At 38.7% G+C, this 16,918-nt stretch overlaps 1 protein-coding gene and 1 long non-coding RNA gene across 3 annotated transcripts in view; one reads left to right on the forward strand and one right to left on the reverse strand.

Annotated features, from left to right (window-relative positions):
* Positions 1–7,040, reverse strand: part of LOC142080402 (uncharacterized) — a 28,774-nt gene extending 21,734 nt beyond the window's left edge. The window contains exon 1 of the long non-coding RNA XR_012672982.1: positions 6,614–7,040. This is a non-coding gene — a long non-coding RNA (uncharacterized LOC142080402). The remainder of the gene's footprint in view (positions 1–6,613) is intronic.
* Positions 1–16,918, forward strand: part of NT5DC1 (5'-nucleotidase domain containing 1) — a 153,296-nt gene that overhangs the window by 91,886 nt on the left and 44,492 nt on the right. For both annotated transcript variants that reach the window (XM_075145703.1, XM_075145704.1), the window contains one exon: positions 13,625–13,799. In XM_075145703.1, the coding sequence (XP_075001804.1) occupies positions 13,625–13,799 (175 nt within the window). The remainder of the gene's footprint in view (positions 1–13,624; positions 13,800–16,918) is intronic.

The raw sequence follows: 16,918 nt of genomic DNA on the forward strand, positions 1-16,918 counted from the left end.
ACCAGGCTCTTGCCTTCTGTTTTTTCTCATCAAAGAATGTTTAATTGAGGGTGTAACGGGAGGGGAAGAGAATTGGAGCAGGGTTGGTGGTGGTGGATTGGGAGTCCACAGAAACCCTTCTTCTCCACAGCCCACCACCCAGGAGAACAGCAGGAGGATGCCCAGGAGCGCCCACTGTTGTAATGAGCGGTGTGGGTTCACAGCCACCCTCTGCCAGGCTGCCAGCCGCTGCACAGCCACGTCCCCTGGCCTCTGCTGTTAGCCCTGCAGTTTGGGGCACTGTAATATTGGCATTGTTCCTGGCTGCTGCTCGAGGATGTGAGCAGGGCAGAGGCTCCTTCTCATCAGCGCAACAAGGCAGAAATGAGCCCTGAGCTTTACAGCACTGTCACCATGTAGAGGAGAGAGTCCTGAGATCAACCAGCTGTTGTTTACTGATCAGGGGACATCATGCATTTCTTAGTAGCTTTATAGCTCTGCAATTAATACAGATATTTTCAAAATATGTACCTTAGTCCACATTCTTTGTAATTGGGGTTTTTGATGGAAGCAGGTTTGGATTGTTGGCTAGCAAGAGAGAGAATCATTTCCAACAGTAAAATGGGTATATTCTATACTGTTGTAGTTGATGAACCGCAAGCAGATTAGTTACAGCGGAATAAAGAAACATTTTTTCAAATATTATGATCAATAAAAATGACTTCAATAGACCTGAGAGATTGAGCCCTGTAAAGCTTGCATCAACAGAAGCAGCAACAGCATTTCAGTAGTGCTGTAAGAAATAGTCTGTAATCATGTAAATATTTTTATCAAATATATAAATTGCCTTAAATTTCCAGAATTTCCTGCTTGTAGCTGCAGACAACCATACAAAAATGGCCTCAGAAAGCCAAGAGTTTTCACCCGCTAGAGCCTATAGATGACTTGAAATGGCAAAGTGGTCTGTCCAAATACATATGATCTATCCAGAGTATGTTACTATCCGCTTGCTGCAAGAGGGCTCCTTTAAAGCCAGAGCACACCAGGACGTGTATCCAAATGTATCTTCAAAAAAGTTTGAACTTCGCTGTCCTAATTGTAAATGTAGCTGTTTTAACATGCAGGTTTCTTCAAGCTTGTATGCTAGATTGCTATCAACTTGAATTGCCCGTGCATCTCTGCAACTCCTTCATAGAAACAAAATCTGACAAAAAGTTGAGGTATTTCTTACAAGAAAATGTCAGTGGGACTGGCCATGAGAGTACACAATCTCGCGTTAACAGTTAATTAATTTCTGATCAGAATGAGAAAAAAGGAGAGATCCTTAGTCAGACATTTATGTGGCTTCTAAATGTGATCACATCATTCTTTTTCTGCCAGATTTACATTACATGTAGTTTTGGACTAACTAACTGAGATTTCCAAAGGATGAGTTTGAAATCCAGGTTTGATGATTAGGACACCCACATGCAGAGAGGTATTGTAAAGTTCCCTGTTGCCATATGAAGTGGAGAGGGTCAGATAAGTGAGATTAAAGCACAAAAACAAAATCACGTCAGCACCAGGATTCAGTCGACTGGAACTGTGTTCCAGCAAGGCAGAGACAGTACTTCTGCCTGGCTTGCAAAATGGACTTGTGCGCAGTAAGCAAGTGCCAGTCCATGTGCACGTGTGTGTTTCACCCTTGTTTCTTTTGCCTTTTTTAAGGGCTTCTGTTTAATCCTGATGCAGGACAGGGGAAAATCTGGAATCCCAGAGAAATTCGTGAGCTAAAAGTAATTGTTTCCTGCACAATTCTGCTTACAGAAACCCTTTTTCCTCCTGATGCTCACTCCTGGAATTAATCTGGGCTAGCCACCGTTCATTTGGGATATATTTTACATTAAGTGATATTTACAAGTTTGCTTTTCATCTGTTTGCCCTTGTTTGGATAATGTTAGAACAGATGAAGATTCAAACCAGGAGATAAAAGAATGCAGAATCACAAATAGAGCACTTGGAAGTTTTTTTTTCATAACTTTTAAATACACATTTCCCTGGGCTCTAAACTGCTTGTAGACAGACTGACCAGCAAGGACCTTTCCAACAGCACTGTAGGTATAATTTGAAATAATTTCTTCTTTTCCATTGTCCCTAAGAGAGTGATGAATTCAACACATAGGCTTTGCACAAAATTAGTTAATTTAGTTTTCCAATTTTTAAAACATTTTTAATGGAGACTTTACATCTTGCTAAATTTCTAGAAAGCAGCTTTGTTTTCTTTGTTGTCAAGCTGATAGCGCTATAATAAGAATAAACAGGTCTTTTTGCTCAGAAGAACAGCATTAGAAATTCAATGTTCCTCTCTCAGCCTTCCTATGGAAAGTTCGCTGGTACAAATGGGAGAGGGATGATCTGTAATGAAAGTAGCATGAAGTGGGCAGTCTGTGTCTCTCTCGTTTTGATGAGGTTGTCAATGTGGACCTCTAGTTTGTGTATTGTTCAGATTGGCGAAAACTGTGTTATTAATAGCAAGAAGTCAAAAGCTGTGCTGCTGCTTCTTGCTGAATTCATTCCTTTTACTGTCAGAAGCAAATTTTGTTTCTGACGTGATCATAGTCATCATTGTCCATAGATGAGGTGGATAAATAAGGCAATGGGTGGAGATGGGGGTGCAATTCATCTGTAATATGTAATCATAGTACTTTAAGGAACTATAGAAGATACCTTGCACTTACCCCACCACTACCAAAGAGATGGGTTAGATGTTCCCTTGTTGTCCAGCCTCTCTTTAAAGACCTGCACTTATGAAGATAGTACAGCCTCCTAGGCAGCTTTTCCAGTGCGTCAATACCCTTAAAATTAGAAAACTTTCTTATCATTTCTAATCTAGACTTGCAGAAGCGTGAGCTTCTTGACTCATTGACCTTGGTCTCAGGGGACAGATTATTCCTTTTTCTTTTTTTTCCCCAAGCAGGAGCTTTCTACGTGTTTGAAGACTGTTATTATTTCTCTCTCAGATTTATCTTTAAAAATCACCTAGTCTTTTCGATTAAGCCCTTCCCCACACCCACACCCTGACCTCTGGTGGTTGCTGTTTGCTGATCATTGCCATTTGCGGTCATTTCTGTGGAACTGCTTGTTTCAGTTCTGTTCTGTCTTTTAAAAGTTTTATCTAAAAACTGTAGTGGATTTCCCAAGGCCCTTCTGCCTTCACAGAGGCCAATAAATAGAGAAAAAGGAAAAAAAAATAACAGAAAAAATGAACAGCCCGGGAAAGAGCAGGAATTTGTCCTCCCGACACCCATGTTTTGACGGTTCTGGGTAAGAGAGGCTGCGGTGCTTCGGGGTCAGGGTGCAGCTCCCCACCGAGGGCATCCTCTTCCTCCTCCTCCTCCTCCTCCACGCTGCCCGCGGTGCCCACCGGGGCGCTGGGGGTGACGATGTTGGTGGGGCCGCGCTCCCACGGGGCTGCGGGGAGCGGGGTTCCCAGAAGCGGCGTTCCCGGGAGTGGGGCTCCGGGGAGCGGGGTTCCCGGGAGCGGGGTCCCTGCTCACTAGATGGCACCACCCGCGCGTTGTACCGGAGAAATACCGCCTGGAAGGATGCCTTCCCAGGCAGGGAAGTTGCTGTCTCTCTTTCCAGCACCGCATGGCTGAACTATTTATGTGGCAAACAAATATGCACACATGTAGGTTTTGTTTCCTCCAACTGTGCTGGCTTCTTAGAGATAAATGAATGCCTTTATACTACGTCTCACTGCGGTGTCTAAATGTAATCTGACTCTCTTCTCGTCATTTAAGCTCTTTGGGTCTTATCCTGATGGCCCTTCTTGGTACATCTTCCTGTTAATATTTCTTTAATACATGAGGACTGGAAATACACTTCTGCAGTCTCATCCAGGAGCTGGTTTATGAAGCTCTATAGGCCAGAACCACGAAAAGTACTTTGTATATATGTGATCTGAGAGCTGTGTTAACAGGAGAGCTACTGTGAGATCCCAGGCAAGAAGAGTAAGACTTTCATTATATGTAATAAAATATGACAATAAGCTTAACAGGAGGTGGTACATCACCTACAGTAGAAGTAGTTATTATTGAACACTACTTGTATGTTAGAAAAATCATGAGATCACAGAAAGCACACACAACTCGTAACTTGAATTTTTTGGCTATATAGGTTAATCATAAAGATGAAATGTGAATAGCCTGTTACAAATCTCCCTTGTCACGCTCTTCTGTATCATCTTTTAATTTCTGGTATGTTTTTCTGTTACAATTTAAAATACCTCATTTTACCCCCTACCCCATTCTTGTGGTGCTTGTTGCTTACAGTTTCCCATTGCCCATCAAGTAGTTGAAGTGTGGATGTGACATCTGTACAGGAATGTTAAGTAGCAAGCAAAACTGGAGTCTACATACAGCTCTTGGTCCATCTGTACCCATTTGGAAAGTTTGCAACTGTAGTCTCAGAGGTTGGAATTAACAGCATTTGTTAATGTCAGTGCACAGTTCCTTGGAACACAGAAAAGGATCATTTTTTGTTTTAAGAAAAAATATGGTTTTTCTTTACAATGTGTGTACATATATAAAAATTTCTTTGTATATGTGTGTCTGTTAGTATGTACATGTGCATTTATAAGAGGTACGTGATGCTACTGCTTCCAGTAAAAATATTTCTGAGAACTTTAACTTCATTCTTACTGCAACAAGTGCCCCAAAGGAGCTGGTGCATTCAAAGCTTCAACAAGAGTTTCAGTTCCTCCCCAGAGCTATTTTAATTTCAGATCTACAGAAAAGGGGATTACCTGTAATGTCTTCTCAGTGGAGCAGGACAGCTGTGTAGGACTTTTAGTTTGTTTAGGTTTCTCAACAACCTCTAGTCTGGCTGTCATTATAAAATATCTATGGACTGTATTTTATTTCTTTATTATGCATTTCATTTCCACACCAAACATAACAGCATGTTTCATACAAGCCAATGGACTCAAGTAAGCCTCATCAGATGTATAAATAAAAATGTACTCTAATATTTGAGTTCCTGTCAAATTAGGTGCCAGCATTTCTTTTAGACTACAGCAGCATCCTGAACAGATCCCGTTTCCCGCCTTATTAGCTGTAGTTGAACAAAACAACCTCCTTCTGTCCTAAATTGTTTTGCAGTTTTTCTATGTGTTTACCAGGGGATGTATTTTAAAAGTGTGTGAGTTGACCCCAAGTAGACTTTAACAAGCATTTAAGTATGCAAAGTTTGTTGGGAAAAGGTGTTCAGTGCAAATAGTTATAATGTATATAGAAGAATAATCTCAAATATACTTCTATGGCAGAGAGCAAGCCTGTATGACGAATGTGTAAGGATCAGTAGCTTCAACAATCTGAGCATAGGTGAAGATGGAGATTTCCAGAATATTTATGATAATTTCCCACTGATAGGTTGTCTCCTTATAAATATTAACACCATGGCAATACTTGTTATTATAACAAATGATCCATGTAAATCTTTAACAGGAGGAAAAAACGTGGATTTTGTTGCTTTTAGTAATCACTATATCACCTTTCTGTCTTTTGCTTCTGAGTATAGGTAAGTGTGTTGCATGAATCCTATAAGAAGACATTCTTGACCACGGAACAAAACAGATTTTTCCATGTGGAGAATATTCACTTTAGATGTTCACACTTTGTAGTAGGGATTATGAAGTTCTGGAGAATCAGACTATTTAACTGAATATGTTTGTCCAAACACGTGGGTTGCAAAAGTGTCATCACAAATTAATTGATCTCATACAGTTTGACAAATCTGGTCTGTTACACTGCAAACTAACATGGTGATGTAAAGCAAGGAAGTGAATTATTTTGAGAAAGAAATAATTTCCTCTAAAATGTAGCAGCAGATCCTGTCCTACCTCCAAAGTACCTTCTTCCTGCTTTGTAGTGTACTGTGGAAACATTGCTATGTTGATGTAAATATTAACATAAAACCAGAAGGAAAAGAAAAAACAAGGAAAGAAAGAAATGCTGTTTCCAAGTTTTGTGTATACAAAACTATGGAAGGTCATTCAAACTACCCACATCTAGACACCTTTCTAACAAATGTCATGTGTTAGCAGTCTGCATGAAGTCAGGCTGCAAACTTTGCCACGTACCATGTGCTTCTCATGACTTTTTTTAATTTGTGTTGTTACGCTTTACTACAGGAAGGGATCTGCAAGCATGGGATGAGACAGGGCAAGGATTGCAGAGTGGGGCTAACTCTGGCAGTGGGAGCAGTTGCACCAGCGAGGGAGAAGTGGTCTGGTCACAGCCATTTGGGAACGCTAATAAGAACAAATAACATATGAAAATAGCCTGGCTTTCTCTTCCAGTGTCCATGGACTTCAACAAGAAGCAAGAATAACTCTACATGCAAAAAACCATGCAAGCATCTGGCTGTGGCATTGCACTCCTCAGAGCCTTGCCGGTTCTGCAACCAGGACACTGCTGATGCGAGGGGAGATGAGGCAGGACTAGGAGGCAAAAGGGTGAAGATTAGGGGCAGACTGAATGGGATTGTTCTTTCAGATAGGAGGGGGGGAAACTGTAGTTTTTAAGCTTGCTTGAAAGGCTTTTGGGAAAAAGTAGTTGACAAGTTACGTTTTCAAGAAAAGATACAGCCTCACCTTGAAGCTGACTTTGGTTAGGGCCAGGACTGAAACCTGCAGCCTTGAGGTTCTGGGCTGGCCATCATACGTCTTCGGTCCACTGTGAAGCACAGATAGTGGCGGGGGGGGGTGATGTTCAGCTAAGAGATGGCAGAGCAGCAATAGCCTCTAATTTTGACATTATGACTTCCATTTAAATACAGCTGAAGGTCCTGTGCTATTACTGACAGCCTTTGGCATGGGAATCTCACCTCAGAAATGCGAGGGTGGGAGGGAGCATGGTGGTTCCTACTTCGTTATATCAGACCAGAAGAAACAACAGCTGCTCTTGGCTTCCTTAGAAGAATTTCTAGTCGTTCAGCCTCCTTTTAGTTTGAGACCTATCTTTAGCTACCAAAGCATTTTAATTTTTGCAGTAAGCTTCTCGTAGTCCACAGGAGTAGAAAATGAGCAGAAGAGGAAATGACCCATGAAATATTTGCAGAGGTGATGTTTTGTGTGTGTTCTGCTGAAGTGTTTCATTCAATATATTAAATATTTATATAGCCCTGCAGTCTCTATTAATCCAAGTAGTTGTGTTTTCGCTTGCCCACCACGGATCCTTACCTTAAAGTCACCCCTTTGAAATTAATCAAGGTGAACACAGAGTTGTCACCACTGGAAAATAGTTTATTATTTTTGAAAATAAGATCTATTTGTGGCTGATCAGAGCTGAATGTTGCTAAAAATATTGCGAAGGTTAATGTTACATGAGCTGTAAACATTGTCTTTAACAGATACACAGGTAAAAGAGGCAAATGGAGGATCAGATGATCCTGTACGTCCATTAGTAATATGTGATTTGCTCAAAACTGCAGTGCCACATGCAAAGCGTCTACTTTGTGATTATAAAAATCCTTACTTTTCTGAGAACATAGGAGGAAAAGTTTTCTCTTTAATTTGATTTGACGTACTGATACATGTTTGTTATCTATGGGTATGAATTATTAATAGAATACAATTTATTCTTAATACTGGTCTATTTTTCATTTCTCTTTGTATTACCTAGCTCCTCTCTTCTGTCTGATTTCTGTCATTTCTTCCCTTTTCTTTCCCATTCTGTTCCACTTGCACATCCAAGAGTAGTTTGAAACATACTCTGCTTTGTAGGCAGCCACTCATATATCCGGGCACACAAGCTAATTATTAGCTTCGACAAGGAGGGTTCATCATACTGCCAAGTTCAGCCTCATGATGGGCAGCGACTCACCAAGGTATCATTCTGAATTCCTGGTCTCCACTGGCCAACCCACCCATACTCCTTTTTTTCCCTTCTCTCCTCCCAGAAATGTTGCTTCTCTCTTTTTCTTAGGTGCAAATGAGAGATTTGGTACCGTAATACTAACATCTCTGTTGTCTTCAAACTCAGTATCCTCTTTTCATGTCTGTTCCTAGTTAACTAAGAGGTGTAAATAGCTAGTATTCTTCCTGCCTGAGCTAGACCAGGATCCTTAAGCCTTTGGTCTGTTAAGACTGCACAGTCTTAGGTAAGGAATTGAGATAATCACAGAGAACATAAAAATACAGAATATTTTACATCTGTCACACTTCTTTTTTGCTTTTATGACATTTGCCTCTTCCTAACCTCCTATCTTCATGGACTCTCATCCTTTTATTCTGTTTCTAAACGTCTTTATCTCCTGGGGGAAGGAGAGGGGTGATTTATCTCTTCCTGCTGCTCCCTGTTCCTGATATCTGCCTGAACCCAGGCCTCCAGAATGTAACTATATTTTGCCCAGTCATCCCTGCTTCATGCTTCACTCTGCTCTCTTATCTTGCTTTATGTTAACATTTCCTTCCCTCTGTCTCTCATTTTGCTTCTGCTGCTCTTACTAGAATACACACTTGAGCTTAAATGAAAGGAAATGAAAGATGACTTGTCTAATGTAATTTTAACCATCACCCCCTTTCTCCTCTACTTGCTTTCAGTAGAGGAAATGTAAATTCTTTTGCAAAATCTTCTGTAATGAAGGTATTTTTCTTGTGTTTCTGATGAATGCTCATGTTGGATATGTTTATTTAGATGAGAGAAGAAGCCAACAGCAATGGTCAAAGAAGTGTGTCTCTGTTCACTCTAAAAACTTGAAGTGCTATAAGACCACAATGGAAAGCAATGTACAATGAATATAGTTGTCTGCATCATCAATAGAAACACTCTACTTTGTTTATCAAATTAATAACTATTGCCTACAAGCCTGCATTCAGACAAAAATTAGGGAGGAGGTATAAGTTCTTACTTGCTTCAGAGCTGCAGAGCATCTGTTATGGGTATTGATAGCTACGCTATCAAATTGCCTTTGAATTTAAAAGAGAGAAAAGTCACATTCCCAAATACTACTTTCATTGTAAGAGATGGTGATTTGTTAAAGACACTAAATACAAGCTACAAATTGGCAACTGAAAGTTTATTTTTCTTGGCTGAATTCTAGGGATTTTTTTAGCCTCATACCTCTCTGCTTAGCTAAATCGTATAAATAGTGGATAAATTCTTTTTAATTCAATCAAGTGGGTGCCCCTTAGAAGCAGTGACAATACTGAAAAATACACTGTGTTCCTGTGTTTTAGATCTGAACTGAAACCTTGCCAGAAACATGCCTCTTAAACACTTGCCTTTTTTATAATCCAGGTAACAGTTAAGGGGTGAAAACTGCAGCGTCCTGGCAGTGCGGATTTACAGACATTGAGTCCAAAGGAGTCCAGAGCCAGTGGGGTGTAAACTGACCCTGCCAAAGAGAAGTGGTGTAATAAAAAGCACAAGAGAAATCCACAATTATTTTTCCCCAAATGGAGGTATTATATTAGAACATCAAACTGCATACTTCAATAAAGTAATTTTGCAACTGTAGTAGAGGAGGGCGGTTGGATTATTGTCTGTGCTGGAGGACTTCTGCCAGTCATGGCAAGCATTGTACAGGCTCTTTCTGAGTTTGATCTGGGTATTCTGCATTTCCAGCTATACATAATTCCCATCACATTTGCTATCACAGCTGTATTACAAGCAATTAAACTGTAAGGCAAGACGATGTAGAGAACATCTTGATCAAATTACAATGTCAGATGAGACAAGAAAAAACAAACCCCAAACTGGACACTAAGGGAACCTCTGATAATATGCGTAGAGGAAATTATATTGCTTTGAAAATACAATAGGACGTAGATCTGATAAGAGGCTCTGGCAGGACTTCAATATGTGACAGTTCTAGACAACTCATTTTAATTGCTTGTATTTCTATCTTCTGCTTAAAAAGGCAATATATTTTTCTGAAAGAATGCTGAATGGACTGCAAAGGCAATTATTATTTTTGAAAGTGTATTTGGAAGATGATTATAAATCCTTACAGAGGCTAGTTGCTAATTTGTATCCCAGGCTGTATTTCAAGAGATTTCAGGTAAACTCCAAGTTGTTTAGTAACAAGAATGGAAATTGAAAAACTGCATTTGCTCCATGGCAACATACATGTAATAAATTACAAAATTGTGCATAAAATGCTTAGACATTTGCTTTCCTGCTCCACATCATTGGATTAAGTTTTCTCATACAATCACAGGGGGTAAATATGTTGATTGTTATGTTGATTGTCACGGTCTTCTTGTTTCCCTTTTTTTTATGAAATGCTTTCTTGTATTTTGAGAAAGCATTCACACTGCCAAAGAGCCAGAGGTTGCTAGTGTAGGCTTTGGCATGCATGCAGATAACTGAAAACAATAGAGAGACATTCAAGGTGAAAGTTGGGACATTTGTTTTGTTATTGTTATTTGCTTTCACTGATTTGTGGGTACACATTAATACGTGTCAATGTCTGCATAGCCATATGTTAAGTTATATTCATAAAACAGAGAGATAAAAATGTAGAGATTTTGTTTTAGCCAGTGTACAGATAGCAAACTGTCAGTTGTAGATCTGGTGGTGACCACAAGTCCCCATTTTGATACAGTGAATTTGTGGACCAACAAAACTTCTCTAAAACGTGCTTATATCTCCATTTTTAAGAGTATTTTGAAACTTGGATGGTCCATAAGCATTATCAGGAAGGTGCTGCAGGCTAGAGATGTTTCTTATTTCTCAACAGTGGTGTTTGTCTGAAGAATTACTTTTTTGTTTTTCAAGAACAGAGCTGTGTGACAGTTGCATAAAATCACTCTTATTACCGTTAACTCACTTTCTCCTTTCCTCTGTTGGCTCTGGTAAAATTAGTTTTTTCCTGATTTCTCACTGACTCTTTGCTCGATAGAGTTTTTCTTATTATATTTATGGTTTTCTTGCTTTAGAAAAACGAAATGCAGCATATGGCATAGTGGTAATATATACCATTGGAAAAACTGCTTCATTTCTCACTGTCAAATCATTCCATTTGATTGTGAAGGCTTGACATGATGCTATTTCTCTATCACATGTTAAAACTTCCACAACTCTTTTTGCCAACAAGGTGCCTGTGGCTCTGCTGTCCTCCTCAAAACTGGCTCTTGGCCTGAAATAATGAGCAACGTTTTCAGCTTTTATTATATTTGGCTGTCAATAAAATCTTGCAAGCTTTGGTGGTTAAACTCCTTTACAGGTATGAGTATATATTCAACCAAACTGTCTTCACCAGATGCAATAGAATGTTAGGAATTAAGTTAAACTCTACTTTCCCAGGCCATGTTGGCCTAATTACAGTAGAGTATGCTTTAATGAGGGTTCTTCTAAGGTACCTCTGCTTGATATGGCAAACAGCCCAGAGGCAAACTTCAGATCCCAGTGTCAAGAACTGATTCATTGCTTGTCTGCAATTAACGGTTGGGCTTCAGGGTCTGGATAGAAAACTAGAATAAGACTCTCTTTCAGCTCATATGTTGAATCCAGAGTTGTTGGCTGTTCCCAATGTAGATGTAACTCAAAGGCCATATATCGTGTAGCAGATACTGCACAGAGTATGGACAAAGAAGACAGCGTTGATTAAATTTACTCAGTCTTTAAATTAGTTGCACATCAAAGAATTGTCAACAAAGGGTGGGAGGCATTTGATAAGGAAAGACAAACAAAGAGTGTCCAACAGTAAAGTTCACATAAAACAGATCTTTCTACCTTAAGGTAAAAAGAGTGATAGATCACTGTATATATAAATGGACTTTGCCATCTTTCTTTGAATTGTTTGAACCTGTGAGAGCTAATGCCAAGCCTGCTTTGTTTGTGTCCCCCTTCATTCTCACGTAATGTTGTGTGTTTTCCAAAACAACAAAGAAGAAAAATTGTCATAGCATAGCATATGAAATATAATTGCTAATGATAATACTGAAAAAAAAAATGCAGCTTCTGCTCCTAAAAACGATACTGCTCATCCCAAATAATATTCACACCCCAGGAAAGAGGGGGGAAACACTACAGGAAACCTTCTTTTGTAAATCTGCTTCATTTAATCAAAAAAATCATTGGTCTTGGCTAGCTCTCAAGGCTAGCTCTCAAGGCAAATGTCATGGCATCCCATAATGATGGCTGCAGGAACAGGCTCATATTCCCCTGGTACAGGCTGTTACACAGCCTGACCTAAATACTATGAAAAACTGGAATAGTGACCTGGTTATGAGTTGGGAGATTTTGTTTGAGAGACTTTCCTCAGATATAGTAGTCCACTCTGTAGCTTTTGGGAAGAAATCTGTCAAGTCACAGTACAGAATAAGAAATTTTACTCCTGTCTAGTTGCAGTGATAACAGCTGATTGAAAACTTCTTTTGGGACACTTTTTTCCTGCCATCTGTAGATGTTTGAATGTGTAATTTATGAAATAGTGTTATCTTTAGCACCCAGCATCATTCAGTCTTGCTTTGATACTACTGTTTCAAACATACATGTTCTCTTTCATTAAATAGCTAAAGTTCAAGTGGTTTAAATCTTATTTTTTCAAACTAGAGAATAGCATTACTCACATACCAGAAGGCTAAGTAATGTCTGGGATTTATTAAATCATTCGGCAAAGTTGACCACAGACAGTTGCATATAGAACAAATGCTGGAAGAAAAATAATCTTCTATGATGATGTTCATTATACTATAACACACACAGACTGAGAGCCAAATACTTGGTATCATTTCTGTCTCTACAATTATTATGTTTCTTTTTAGACCTTTAACTAGCTTGACATTTTTGGTTATAGAGGGTTTGAGCACAGAGGAAATGTATAGTCTTAGATCGTAGGAATGATAAAAAGGTAAGTTTAATGTTAATTTGACGTCTTCGTAAAGCAGCTGTGGGTTATAACAAGGTAAATATTTATTGGTGACTTTAATGAATAGGTAACTTTTACTGCCAACTTAGTGTTATTGCACACTTTTTAAAATCTTACATTCCAAGTGTATTTGCAAAATTCTGTTGCTGTTATATTCAGCAAAAAGAGCATTATTGAAGCTGGAATTGGAATTGGAATTGGGGTTTTTTTTGCATCTGTTCCTAGTATTCCACGTATACCTGTCAGTCTTGGCCAGTTTTTTTAATCAATCGTTCATAGATAAAGTGCTACTTGTGAAAAATGCAAAAATATTAAAATGGATGTTATTGATCAGACAACGCTAACCTAAAGTGTCAGAAGTAACTGAACAGATGTTCTTGGGAAATTCAGGTTCTTACCATTTTCTAAACATTAAACTCATTTTAAAATCACAAATTGAGTATCCAAAAATTGAGCAAAGGCAACAGGAAGTAATTATTTGCTGTGTAAGACTAGAATCTGTAATTTATGTATTATTTACTCTTATGAGCAAAAGAACATCAAAGAAAATAACTATGAAAATTCCATAATAAAAGAGAAAAGTCATACAAACTTATTTCTGCTACAGTGTATCTTCTTGGTTTGATTAGTTTTTTGGTTTATATTGAGTTACAACCCAGCGAAAATTTTAAGCTTAGCTTCGCCTTTTTAAAATTGTGTTGTTTGCACATAAAAGGATATTTGTTGTGTGGATTAAGTGGTTTGTGAGCAGGATTGGATAATACATAATTACGTTTTAATTTTTTAGAAGACTGTGGGATGTATTTCCCAGAAGTGAAAAATCATCCAGACAAATATTTACAAAGATGTCCCGAGTCTGTAAAAAAGTGGCTGAAACAACTGAAGAGTGCTGGGAAGATTCTGCTATTAATTACTAGTTCTCACAGTGACTATTGCAGGCTCCTGTGTGAACATATTCTTGGGTAAGTGCAATGTCCATTTCAAATTATATCTGCCAGACAGCAACTGGAGATAAGCCTGAGCTATAGGGAAGTTAATTTGAGTTTCTTTATGTGTTGTGAATTATTTGGATCTGAGTTTTATGGTGAGCCTCTCTCTAGTAGAGTGTTACAGGGTACTCGAGGCAACATAGTCCATCTACGAGCCTGTGAGCTGTATCTGACCCCCACACACTTATATTCTGCATCTTTTCTGGGTATCGTGAGGGGATTGAAGATGACAGGGAATATCTTTCCGGCCAACACCCAATACATCATCTGAATCCCAATTTTATCATAAGTTTTTGCTAGACTGTCTTATTCAAGCCATTTCGTTCCTGTGCTTTCTCCAGTGGTGAGTGCAAGTAGTAGTAATGTTTCATTTCCTTGCAGCAAATCTGCATGGAAAAGCTTACAAATACTTCTTCCCAATGGTGGTTTCCAAGAGATGGTTGTGCATGAGAAACGTGCATTTACAGATCACAGCAGAAAAAACAGGTAGTTCATTGCATTTGGGCAATTGGTTGAGATTGTAGTTGCTGATCACAACAGCTATTTTTAGCTGTAATGTTAAGAACATGACTGGGCAAGTCAAATTCAGTGAAATTCAGCAGAACCATCACTTATTCCCCTAGGAACTAATTAATCAGTGATGCAAATAGCCGGGTGGGTGACATGGTGAGACTATTCAATAAATGAATTAAGGAAACAAAGTAGTGCAATGTGAGGCAACTTGGCTATCTGGATATGCAAGGGAACAGTAGAGTGAATACAGCAACTCTGTAAGAAAACCACAGATAAGGTGAAAAACAGAGCTACCTTCCAAAACCAGGCCTGCCAGTATGACTTCTCTTTTGTATCTCTGGGCTAAATGCTAAATTGAGCATTAGCTGTGCCAGTTCTCATTGCCTTGCATGAATATTACATTTGCTCATTTGAGGGGAAAACATACCTCCTCACAAAAAGCAATTCTCCTTATGAGTAAGATGCCTGTGAATTCACTTTTTTGTGTAGATCTGTCGAGTTGTTTTCTGAATGAAAATTTGATATAAAACTAAATTCTTGGCCACATACAATGATTTTGGCTTTCTTTTCGTTGGTGAATAATGTTTCAGCTGTTTAAGACAGCTGTAGAAATCCTGCTGGAAGACGGTAAGCAAGGTAGCAGAGAGGGTCGATTGCCTTTCAAAAGACAGAAAAGAGATGATCTGCTGGAAGGATACTGGATCACTCTGTCTTTCCACATAAGTGTACGATGTCCTACAGTGTTTATTACAATTATATTTTCCAGTGACTCATGCAATGTGGCTTCCAAGACATCTTCTGGAGAACTGAGTACTCCACTGTCCATTAAACCTTACTGAAGTATTTTTTTCCTGAAGATAATTCTAAACTTTTTACCGCTTTTGTTTGTTCCATGCCTCTTATATCAGACAATAAGACCCTGCACACCTGTGCTGCTTTTTTGCGATACGGGAACATAGTCTAGGTTCACACCTGTTATCTCTGCCCTTAACTTTAATTTGACCAGGTTAACTGCATTTTATTCTTGACATCAAGCCTTATGAATTAGGTCTATGAGGTCCTTTATTAATTTCTTTCCCTACTTTCAATTAATCAATATCACACTGAGAAGTTCAGAACTGTATAGTATTACATCAAAAAAAACCTAAGGGTAAAGATGAAGAGCAGAGATGTGTGTGAATTTTTAGCCTCTTACTCCTAATATTCTTACCTTGTAACTGTTAACTTTTTTGCACTTTATTTAAGAAGTTCCTTTTTGGCTAAGAAATTATTGTCCATATAAAATCAGCACTGGGAAATTCATGCTTAAGTGTATCATTTACCATTTCAAGAGCAAACTATCCCAGTTGTGTTCATCTTACCAAGTTGTCCTTAACTGAAAGACATTTTGGTAAGGAGAGAGGAAGTCTAAGAGAAAATCCCATTTTGAAATAAAATGAGAACTGTTTTCCGGCCAGAGCACACACATTGCTGGGATCAGTGTATAAGGCATGTAAACCTACAGAAGCAAGTGTGAGTTCATTCACACAAGTAGCAACATCATGGTGTGACTTTTCAGGCTTACCTACCATGAGAATGCATGTCAAGTTCACTGAATGTTTAAGTGTTGGAAAGCATTGGCAGGAGCACACCTAAAGACAAGTCAGTCATCACATAGTCGCTGAAGCTGAGTGTCATTTCACCTTTTCATGAATGTTAGCCATCTAAAAGCTAAGAATTTTTTAAAGCTGGTCATTTTGATTCCCTCTGTGGTTAGTGGAGAGAAAACACTGGGCATCATCCTTGGCAATTAATTCTGTACCATAGAATTGTGTCTGAAATAAGTGGGATGAATTGCCTTCTAAGAATGTGGATGTTTCTCCATTGGCTCTGTCTGTGGTGTAGACCACTAGCTGTGAATTCAGAGTGCAATTTTTAGATGGCTAAAGTTATTTGAGATACAACCTACCCTTTGTCTAGCCATTTACTGTAACCACAGGCCACAATGCCAAGCACAAGCAGTAACTGGAACAGATTTTATCATGTATAATGTTACGTAGTAATGTAACACAAAGTACAGGCTCTCATAAAATCAGTAGCTTTGTACATGAGATTTAGTATGATTTAAAAAAGGCCATAGATAACATCTCTCCACACAAAACATATTTTTTTCTTCAACAAATCAATAAAAACTTAACTGAATCTTATGAAAACTCTGTTCATTCTGTTTCAAATTTTTTACACAAAGCACTCGCCACTGTTCCCACAAGTCTTTGTTGTGCTCCTGAATTGTTGGCTTCATTTTGTTGTTGTTGCCAATTGTTGGCAAGCTTAACTTAACCCGTGGAAGCATTATTTGCACCGTATGCTAATTTGAAAAGTTTAACTCTATCGATACTTTTCACCTAAGGACAGAAGAGCCATGCCTGTTTGCTCAACTTCTGGAATCTTCCACACAGAAGCTAATTTTAAAAAAAATTTAAAAAACCACGCCATTGTCATATTTGGTACGGTTCTTTTAAAAAGTGAAGGTTTACATATGGTCACAAGTGGAGAAAAATAGACAAAGCTAGAATTTCATTAGAGGAAGAAAATTTAAA

The sequence above is a fragment of the Calonectris borealis genome, chromosome 3, assembly GCF_964195595.1.
Source record: "Calonectris borealis chromosome 3, bCalBor7.hap1.2, whole genome shotgun sequence".
Lineage (NCBI taxonomy): Eukaryota > Metazoa > Chordata > Aves > Procellariiformes > Procellariidae > Calonectris > Calonectris borealis.